This window comes from Chiloscyllium plagiosum, unplaced genomic scaffold, assembly GCF_037043375.1.
Source record: "Chiloscyllium plagiosum isolate Xiang-an unplaced genomic scaffold, Cpla_swu_hap1 HiC_scaffold_4, whole genome shotgun sequence".
NCBI lineage: Eukaryota > Metazoa > Chordata > Chondrichthyes > Orectolobiformes > Hemiscylliidae > Chiloscyllium > Chiloscyllium plagiosum.
The window spans coordinates 21,179,167-21,190,118 of NW_028270142.1; the positions used below are offsets into that span (position 1 = coordinate 21,179,167).

Consider the following 10,952-nt stretch of genomic DNA (forward strand, 5'->3'; position numbering starts at 1 on the left):
TTAAACCTTTGTATCTTCTGCTTGATGGAAGAGATTGGAAGAGATTATAATCAGGGTGGGAGAGGTCTTTGATAATGTTGGCTGCCTTTCTGAGGTAATAAGAGGAATAGATGGAGTCAATGGATGGAAGATTGGCTTGTATAATGGACTGGGCTGTGTTTCAACGATTTGTAGTTTCTTACGATCCTGGACAGAGCAGTTGCCATACCAAACCATGATGCATCCAGATCGGATGCTTTCTATGGTGCATCTATAAAGGTTGGTGAGAGTCCTTATGGACATGCTGAATTTCCTTAGTCTCCTGAGGTTGACGAGGCATTGTTGTATCTTGGGATATCTGTTCGGCATGGATGGGTTGGACCAAAATGTCTGTTTCCATGCTGTACATCTCTATGACTCTATGACATCAACATGGGTGTTCCAAGATACATTGTTGGTGATCAACACAGCTAGGAACTTAACGTGCTTGATCATCTCCACTTCAGTTCCATTGACGTAGATTGGAGCCTGTCATACCCTTCTTGCTTCCTGAAAGCAATGATCAGACCTTTAGTTTAGATCAGGTCTAACTCTTTCCTGTATTCTGTCTCGTCATTGTTTGATATCCGGCCTACAACAGTGGTGTCATCAGCACCCTTGCAGATGGAGTTCAGGCAAATTGGCCACACAGTTGTGAGTATACCGGGAGTACAGTAGGGGGCTGAGTACCTAACCTCGGGGGGATTATGGTGGAGGACGTGCTGTTGCCTATCCTCATCGATTGCAGTCTGTGGGTCAGGAAATCAAGAATCCAGTTGCAGAGAGTGGAGCACAGTCCTAGGGCTCGGAGTTTTGAGATTAGTTTGGTTCAGATTACAGTGCTGAAGGAGGAGATGCGGTCAAAAAGTAAGAGCCTGACGCAGGTACCTTTATTCTCCCAATGTTCCAGGGATGCGTGTAGGGCTAGGGAGATAACATCTGCTCTAGACCTGTTACGCAGGGAAGCAAATTGCAAAGGATCAAAGCAGTCAGGGAGACTAGAGTTGCTCTGAGCCATGATTAACCTCTCAAAATACATTTTATGATTTGAATAGGTGTCAGTTCATCATATCTTTACATAAAGTGGTTGAGTGGGCTTTACAGGTTCAACCTGGCATGATTTAGGTTGCATTTATCTGACTAAACCAGAATTTGTATTAAGTCACAGAAAGAGTACTCCCTCTTTTACCATGTTGATAAAATTCCAAACTCTTAGATCATAAATTAGATTAGATTAGATTACAGTGTGGAAACAGGCCATTCGGCCCAACAAGTCCACACCGACCCGCCGAAGCGCAACCCACCCATACCCCTAACCTAACACTACGGGCAATTTAGCATGGCCAATTCACCTGACCTGCACATCTTTGGACTGTGGGAGGAAACCAGAGCACCCGGAGGAAACCCACGCAGACACGGGGAGAACGTGCAAACTCCCCACAGTCAGTCGCCTGAGGCGGGAATTGAACCCGGGTCTCAGGCACTGTGAGGCAGCAGTGCTAACCACTGTGCCACCGTGCCGCCCACAAATGTCGTTTATCTATGCATCCATCCCAAACACCTAGCTAGATTAAAAAGGAAACACTCTAGCCATATCAAAATTAAAGTATATGTATTTTCTGCATTAGCAGAATTTGTGGACCAAATTCATTTTGTAATGTTTTGTCAATCTTTGCAATTTATTATGATAAATGTCCTTATCAGTTTGTCCCAACAGTTTGTATTGTTTACATAGGTTGAGATGGTCACTCCTACAGTCTGAGACGTCAGTAATGAGTTATTTGAATTCAGGGGTTACAGAGTGTCCCAAAACAGATAATCCAGAATCAAAGAATCTCCACGGAAACACAACTTTAGCTTTTCTGTGCCTCAGGTAAATTGACCGATTAAAGGATTATAGAAATAAAAGAATAATAATTATGAATTTTGATCAACTTGAGAAGTAAATGAAACTGCATGTGACTGTTTGAGAAATGTGAGGACATGCATAAGAATTTTACTGGTACAAACATTTATTTAGGTGCGAAGTTTCTCTGCTGAAAACAAATCAAAATGGTCACTCTGGACAAAACTCAAAGAATTTGGTTTCTTTAATTTTTAACTTCAATTGCAAGTTGAATTTATACTTTTCTGCTCTGTAGGCACTTACATCATGAGGATTATGTTCCTGGTGATTCTTGCAATTTGCTTCTGTGCTGTTAATGCAGCACCAAGTGAGTATTTAAATATTTTGATATTTATTCAAACTCTAGCTCTGCAATGAAATAATTGTATACCTTTTAACACACAATGTGACTGGTAATATGAAGACCACATTGAAGCACATTAGACTTCAGTTCAGTAGATCATGAAGTCAAGTTCCTGTGGTCAGGTCTTAATGCAAAGGTCTCTTCTTGGTTAGATGTGCCTATTAGACTAAAACATATCGGTTGGGTAGGGATATAAAGAGACTCTGTCAAAGGATTTCCTCTTGTACTGATCAGGACAATTTCTACCAATTACTGTGGTAAAGGGAAAACAACAATTCAACATTATACTGTGTGAGAGGGGAGTGCTGATTGGTTGACAGTTGGACCCAGATTAGTAGCAATATTGCCTTGAAACATTTATTACAGTCACTAACAGGATGCTGCTGATAAGCCTGAGATACTTTCAGTCTCTCATAAGAATAGGAAATGTGGTATATCGACTTCAATGCTGATGTGGCGCGAGGTATGTTGGTTGTAAATCCCAAAGGCTGGCAGAATATACCAAAAACCATATACATTTGGTTGTGCATAATAGGTAGGGTACTGAATGTGGCAATGAAGACATACTTGTTAAATTCAAATCAAATGATATAATGCGCAATTGTGCAACATTTGTTCCATAATCCTGTGTTCTTAACGAATTATACTAATAACCAATTTCAGTTTTCCATTAGAGCTTGCAATGTAGCATACTTGCGCATTGCGTGTATAATGGAAACTACACATATTAATACACAGGGTGCTGTTCTTTGAGAACAGAAGGAATGTGTGCACGCATAGCCCCTATTTCAGTTGGATAAAATAGATGACAATCATTTTCTGATTCATCTGCCAGGGAAATGTTTTAAGCAATTGGAGTCAACCAGCCTAGTTGAAAAGTTTAAATCCTATTGACAGTTAACTATCTCTCATCCTTATTTGGTTTATTTTCTATTACAATGACTCCACTAATCAGATTACTTGAACGAACTTCTAAGCACCTGTACATTGAAAAAAAACTATTTTCCTTTAATAGTCAATGACATTGTCATCACTGATTTCCCCAATATTAACATTTTGGAGATTACCATTGACCAGAAGCTGATCTAGACTTCCCATATAAATACTGTGACCCGAATAGCAGATCAAAAGCCAGGAAACCTGCAGCCCCTAATTTAAACCTCCAGAGTTTAAATTAGGAGTGTGATCCAATGTGATCCCCATTTGTCTGAATGAATGCTGCCCCAATAAATCACAGGAAGCTTTGATTTTCTAGGTCAAAGAAACCCTTTTGATTATCACAACATCCACAAATATTCACTACCTCCACCACCACCAGTGTTGAGTAGCAGTAGCGTGTGTCATCTTGTAGACACACTGCAGAAATTCACCAAGGCTCCTGAGACAGCACCTTCCAAACTCTCAACTACTTCCATCTCAAAAGACAAGGGCAACAGCTGCATGGGAACACCATCACCTGCAAGTACCATTATTCACCATTCTGACTGGAAATATGTTGCTGCTTCTTCCGCGTTACTGGATCAAAATCCTGGAAACCCCTCCCTACCAGCATCGTCAATGTGGTTACATCAAAGGACAGCAGTGGTTCAAGAACGTAGTCAGCATCACTTTCTCAAGGGCAGCTAGGGTTACGCAATAAATGCTGGCCCCTTGGCAACTCCCACATCCTTTGAATAGTTTTTATTTACAAAACGTATCCTTGGAAATTATCCTCATAAATGCAACATGCAGTGTTTCAAAAAATGATTTTTCTCAGGGATACTTAAGTTCTCCAACACCACATGACGGTTAACACACTATTTCTGATGTCATTCACATGATTTGAAGCAAGCAATAGAGATCTGTGTTAATTATAAATTGAGACTTTTATTATTTAGGTTTTAGTTCATCTGGAGGTCGTACCTTTCCTCATGATATTACAAGCCAATCTGAATTGACACGGCTCTACAACACCGAAGTGATCTTTGCTGAAAGGGTAACGAAGCCTCTGAATAATTTGGGCTGGTTAGGAATAAGACATTCAGGAGTAAGGTAATTTAATTGCACGAAGTTTTAGGTTTTGATTTGGTATCCTCTAAAACTGTGCCATATAAGGGAACTTTCCACTGTGTTTTGTATGTGCAAAAATAAGGTCTGAAAAGTGATGTGGTGACTCTCGAAACTTCAGATATTCTATTTCAGTGTCAGCGTGCAACTGGAAATGCACATTCAAGGTGATAGATCTTTGAGGTTATTTTGGAATGCCATACCTTCATTGATAAACCTATCCCAGTAAACACAATCCAGCATGCACAGCCCTTGTCACTCATGTCAAATTAATAAAACAAGTCCTCATTTTTCTGCCTTTATATTCTATGTTTTGGTTTATTGTTCTGTATTTTAAGATGGAATCAGAGAATGATGACACTGTAGTACACTTTTCACTTCATTTTCTGACAAAATACATGTGTCGACAAATAAGTAAATAAATCAACTTTGTGGACTCCAAGTGCCTCCAATCATGTCTCTTGCAAATCCCCAGTTTTACTCTGTCATTGGTGATGGCTGAGTGAGCTCTGGAATTCATGACCTAAAGCTTTCTGTCTCTCCACCTCTGTCTTTCTGATGTTCTTAGAACTTGCCAACCAAACTTTACATTAACCTGTTTTTTTGTCCATATCATTTTATACTCGAGTGTCATTATTTTATTTTAATTAAAAATTCCATTCAGTTCAAGCAGTTTTCACCCATAAAACCGATGATGTCATCACAGAGCTCCTAACTTGGGAATGTTATTTCCATTGCCTCAGGACCATTGCAGTGCATAAACATCCCATGGCCAGATCAATTCATCATTAATGACCTGCCATTGCACTGACCCAGCGGTCACATGAAGCCTGACTCAGTGTGGTCGTTCATGTTGATGGTATTTTTAATTGTTTTAAATTTAACATAACTAAGTTTAACTGCAGTTAACTGTTGTGCCCTTGGTGCTAGACTACTAGCCAACTGAAACCACTGATTGTCTGATTACTGAAACTACTGTATTATGTGATTTTTGATCTTAAATGAACTTAACTGCTAATGTCTGAAAAAGAGCCATCTCTACTATAACCACTTTCCTTTCTGATTAATATGACTCCAGACAGTGGAACCCACTCTCCCTTTGATTGGATTGTATTGATGCACCTCAATAATAAGGCCATTTGCTTTCTTCTCCTCTCAAGATTTCAACTCATGTTTCTACGTACAAACCAAGGATGGATTAGAGTAAGGCACCAAGTGACTCTCCCAGAATTCAAATTACAAATCAGTAGACAGGTTATTTCTGAGTCTAAACTGCTTGATAGCATTACCATGGGGCCTTCTATTACATTACTGACGATTCAGAATGAAACAATAGGACAGTAATTGGCTGGAACATATTTATTGTGTTTTTTATGCAGAGTATATACCTGCTCTTTATGGCATCAATGACATTGATTACAGCTGTATTGGAAAAAACAAAATTGACTGGGAGCTCAAGCTTCATCAATTTTCCTGATGAAGGGCTTATGCCCGAAATGTCGACTCTCCTGCTCCTTGGACGCTGCCTGACACTCTGTGCTTTTCCAGTGCCACATTTTTCGACTCTGATCTCCAGCATCTGCACTTTCTCCTCTGTCCAGTGCACTCAATCATGACTTGGTGTCACATGGAATTAATAGAATTATATGAAGAGAATGGCAAATAGCTTAGCAGCAGGGAGCTAGTCTCAATTCCACCCTCCAGTGACTGTGTGGATTTTGAACATTCTCCCCTCGTCCGCATGGGCTTCTCCTGAGTGCTACGGTTTCCTCCCACAGTCCAAAGATGCACAGGTTAGATAGATTGGCTATGCTAAAATTTCCCATAATGTCCTGGGGTGTGCAAACTAAGTGGATTGGCTGTGGGAAATGTCTGATTGCAGAGATTGTGTGTGTGTGTGTGTGTGTAGGGAGAGGATGGGGACTGGTGTCTAAGTGGGATGCTCTTCAGAGTGTCGGTGTGGACCATTGGGTGAATCGCCTGCTTCCACACTGTGGGGATTCTCTGAGGTGCTTGTGATGTTGTGACTTCAGGAGAAGGCCAAGATGGACAATCCACTAGATGCTTGAGGCTGAAGAAGTTTGCAAACATTTCAGTTTTATTCCTTGTACAGCTAAGCTGGGCTGTGCCATCATTCATGATGAGGTGATTGTAAAACCTCTTTCTCCAGTTAGCTGTTTTACTGTTTACCACCATTCTCTATTGGATGAAATATGACCTCAGACCTTTAATCTGGTTTTTCAGTTGTAGGATCATATAGTTCTGTCAATAGCACAATGCTTCTGATGGTGAGACTGAACATATCAAGGGAGTTGATGGAGGAATCTGGGACATTGATTGACAGGAATGATTCTGTGAATATGACGATATCAGATTTCTGCTTGACTAGGTTGTGAGATGGCTTCCTCACTTTTGGCAAAAATCCTCAGATATGAGGAAAGGGTGATTTTCCTCAGGGTAGAATTTACCTTTGTGGTTACTAACGTCTTGTTTTATGCTGGGTGGTCAACCTCCATGTTTATTAATTGAATTTCCTGTAGTAATTTATGTAAGTTGTCTTTTTAAGGATTAGTTAAGAATCAACAACTTTAATGCTACATGTGAAGAAAGATAAAATCCCAGAAGACCATAGGGCTGCTCTCTCATTCGAAGGCCATAACTGATCATAGAATCATAGAATCCCTGCAATGTGGAAGCATTGAGTCCACACTGACCCCTCTGAAGAGCACCCTACCCCAGACACATCCTCCGCGCTATCCCTGTAGCCCTACATTTCCCATGGCAAATCCCTGCTGCCTGCAAATCCTTGGATTGTGGGAGAAAAATGGAGCACCCGGAGGAAACCCACACAGACATGAGGAGAATATGCAAACTCCACACTAACAGTCAGCCGAGGGTGGAATTGAATGTGGGTCCCTGGTGCTATGAGGTAGCAATGCTGGTTACTGAGCCATTTTAACCTGAGGGTAACATGCTTTAAACAAAGGGAGAGACAGAGAGAGGCCTTCATGATAATCTCAGCTGGTGCAGGAATTGAAACCGTTGTTGGAGTCAGTCTGCATCACACCAGCTTCCCAGCTAACCTCGTGCCTCTAATTATTGTGTTTGTGTGCAATGGTAACTCATATTCAATGCAATAGACTTGTTCGGCAAAATTGATGTACCATTTTCAAAGTAGGGATAAACATTGACTCTTACAATAATCTTCAGACAAAGCTATAAAACACACACAAACAGAAACTTAATTTTGTTAGTTAATGTGTGAAAGTTTGGATCATTTACAGACAAAACTTCTCAATGTTTCAGAGTTACCACAGATGATGGACACCAGTGGCTGATTCATAAAGGACTTGATTTTGGTATCTCATCTTTCACGGTTGTTGTTGATGCTGTTCACATGTTAGATGAGTGGAGCGTAAGTATAAATGTCTTCTGGGAGCTCTTTTGCAAGCCCAAATTAATTTATGGAATAAAGTATATATTAACATCAATTTTCATTGTGTAGGTTACAGAAAGGAAAAGGGTACGGAATCGTACAGTTGGAGACTATGTGCGAGCAGGCGGTGAAGCGTATAATTTCTTCACTGACAACTGCCACCATGCTTCAGATAGAATGATGTCACTATAGACAATTCTACTCCGATACGTCATGGATTGTAATGAGGAAATGTTTTAATGATCCTAGTTACAAGACAGTCAGCTAAATCAAGCTAAATGTTGGATTCTTATGTGATCTAAAACAAAAGAGTAGAGAGATATCTTTAATCTGCCTCATCTTTTTGATGCAATCATTTCCAGTTCCCCATAAACTGCATGGGATTATCTGTGAAAAAAAAACATACATATAAATGTTCAGAATACAACACAAATATTCTGAATACATGGCACAGTCTTATCAGACTGCTCCAACACATATTTAGAAAATGCTACATTGTGCATTACAAGAACATAATAAGGCTTAAATTGTTCGACTAAAATGTATTAAAATGATCAATAATTTCAAACCACAAAGTTGGTATTTTGATTGCATATTTCACAAAAGGGTTCATTCTGGAATCTGAAATGGGGGGCCGTTCATCATTACTCACCATCAGTAATGCCTTGAAGTGTCTTTGAAAATGTAAAAATGCTTTCAAGCTGTTATTATCATCCAAACCTCTTGCATCTTATTGCTTTATTTCTGCTTCTGCTTTTCAGATTAACCTATTTTCAACTTTAATAATACTGATAATCTTCCAAATAAAATGTTGTTATTTTCTGTTGCAAACCTCTGCTTCCATCACACTTACTCACAGCTGGAATATTTAACTGGGAGTTTTGTAAATTCACTCGGGGGCTGTGGGTGTTGCTGGCTGGCCAGTATTTTACTGCCCAACCTGAGATCCCATTGAGAAGGTGGTGAGGTGCTATGTTCATGAACAGCTCCAGTCCACATGCAGTGAGTGGGTCCACAGTGCCCTTAGTGAGGGAATTCCAGGGTTTTAATCCAATGCCAATGAAGGAACATATTTCCAATTCAGGATGGTGAGTGACTGGGAGGGTGACTGCAGGTGGTGGAGTTCTTATGCATCTGCTGCCCTTGACATGCTAGATAGAAGTGGTCATGGGTTTGGAAGTCCTGTCCACGGATGTTTGATGTATTTGTGCTGTGTATCTTGTAGACAGGATGCACTATTGGTTGTGCATGTGATGCTAATCAAGTGGGCTGCTTTCTTCTGGATGGTGTTAAGCTACATGAGTCTTTCTGAAGCTGCACCTTTCCAGACAAGTGAGTATTCCATCACACTCCTGACTTGCACCTTATTGATGGTGGACAAACTATGGGGAGTCAGGAGGTGAGTTACTCCCTGCAGTATTCCCAGCCTCGACCATAATTCTATTGGTTTTAAAATAGTGATGGACAAGGTAGACCAGATCTAAAAGTTGAAGTTCTAAATTGGAAGAAAGCCAATTTTGACAGTATTAGGCAAAGACATTCAAAAGCTGATTGGGGACAGACGTTTACAGGTAAAGGGATGGCTGGAAAATGGGAAGCCTTCAGAAATGAGATAGCGAGAGTCCAGAGAAAGTATATTCCTGTCAGGGTGAAAGGAAAGGCTGATATGTATAGGGATTGCTGGATGACTAAAGAAATTGAGGGTTTGGTTAAGAAAAAAAAGAAGCATATGTCAGGTATGGACAGGATAGATCGAGTGGTCCCCCATGGGAGACTGGTTAACAAGGTTAGATCTCATGGATTACAGGGAGAACTAGCCATTTTGATACAGAACTGGCTCAAAAATGGAAGACAGAGGGTGGTGATGGAGGATTGGTTTTCAGACTGGAGGCCTGTGACCAGTGGAGTCCACAAGAATTGGTGCTCGGTCCATTACTTTTCATCATTTATATAAATGATTTGGATGTGAGCATAAGATGTGTAGTTGGTAAGTTTGCAGATAACATTAAAATTGAAGGTGTAGTGGACAGCGAAAAAGGTTACCTCAGCATACAAAGGGATCTTGATCAGATGGGCCAATGGACTAAGAAGTGGCAGGTGGAGTTGAATCTAGATAAATGTGAGGTGCTGCATTTGGGAAAGAAAATCTTAACAGGACTTATACACTTAATGGTAAGGTCCTCAGGAGTGTTGCTGAACAAAGAGACCTTGGAGTGAGGGTTCATAGCTGCTTGAAAGTGAAGAAGGCGTTTGGTATGCTTTCCTTTATTCGTCAGAGTATTGAGTCCAGGAGTTGGGAGGTCATATTACGGATGTACAGGACATTGGTTAGGCCACTGTTGGAATATTGCGTGCAATTCTGGTCTCCTTCCTATCGGAAAGATGTTGTGAAACTTGAAAGGGTTTACAAGGATGTTACCAGGGTTGGAGGATTTGAGCTACTGGGAGAGGCTGAACAGGCTGGGGCTGTTTTCCCTGGAGCATTGAAGGCTGAGGGGTGACCTTATAGAGGTTTATAAAATAATGAGGGGCAGGGATAGGACAAATAGACAAAACTTTTCCCTGGGGTTGGGAAGTCCAGAACTAGAGGACATCGGTTTAGGGTGAGAGGGGAAAGATATAAAAGAGACCTAAGGGGCAACGTTTTCATGCAGAGGATGGTATGTGTATGGAATGAGCTGCCAGAGGATGTGGTGGAGGCAACATTCAAAAGTACAATTGCAACATTCAAAAGGCATCTGGGTGGGTATATGAATATGAAGGGTTTGGAGGGATATGGGCTGGCTGCTGGCAGGTGGGTCTAGATTGGGTTAGGATATCTGGTCAGCATGGACAAGTTGGACCGAGGCGTTTGTTTCCATGCTGTACATCTCTATGACTCTATGACTCTATGCTGTTGTTGTGACTCTGTTTATGTGACAAGTCCAGTTGAGTTTCTGATCATTGGTAACCCCATGGATGTTGATAGTGTGGGATTCAGTGATTGTATTACTCTTCTTATTAATGATCAGATATCAATCTCAGATTAAATTTAACAATTAATACAGCATTAAATCCACTAAATCTTCCGCATATGACAGCGCTTGAACAGACGCAGCCTTTACCTAGTTCCCATACAAATATTCACTGAACCCAGACTGACCATCTCTCTGGCGGCCTCCCTCAACTAATCTCCCACATGGAGAAAGTGAGGACTGCAGATG

General features: G+C 40.8%; 1 protein-coding gene across 2 annotated transcripts; it reads left to right on the forward strand.

Annotated features, from left to right (window-relative positions):
* The first annotated feature begins 1,819 nt into the window (after window positions 1-1,819).
* LOC148150091 (uncharacterized) lies at window positions 1,820-8,580 on the forward strand. 2 transcript variants are annotated; one of them, XM_087985813.1, is made up of 5 exons: window positions 1,820-1,891; window positions 2,160-2,231; window positions 4,145-4,298; window positions 7,620-7,728; window positions 7,819-8,580. In XM_087985813.1, the coding sequence occupies exons 2-5, from the start codon at window positions 2,171-2,173 to the stop codon at window positions 7,939-7,941; spliced, it is 447 nt and encodes a 148-aa protein (XP_087841939.1). In that variant the 5' UTR covers window positions 1,820-1,891; window positions 2,160-2,170; the 3' UTR covers window positions 7,942-8,580. The 2 variants fall into 2 exon arrangements, with proteins under 2 accessions (XP_087841939.1, XP_087841938.1); XM_087985812.1 differs by lacking the exon at window positions 1,820-1,891 and having other exon boundaries at window positions 2,150-2,231.
* The last annotated feature ends 2,372 nt before the right edge of the window (window positions 8,581-10,952 follow it).

What these genes read in the sequence shown, in the direction of transcription:
- LOC148150091 (XM_087985813.1), top strand. Translation starts at nt 2,171, where the DNA reads ATGAGGATTATGTTCCTGGTGATTCTTGCAATTTGCTTCTGTGCTGTT. An exon ending in ATAAGACATTCAGGAGTAAG is followed by an intron (nt 4,299 to 7,619) that starts GTAATTTAATTG and finishes TCAATGTTTCAG; the next exon opens with AGTTACCACAGATGATGGAC. An exon ending in ACATGTTAGATGAGTGGAGC is followed by an intron (nt 7,729 to 7,818) that starts GTAAGTATAAAT and finishes TTCATTGTGTAG; the next exon opens with GTTACAGAAAGGAAAAGGGT.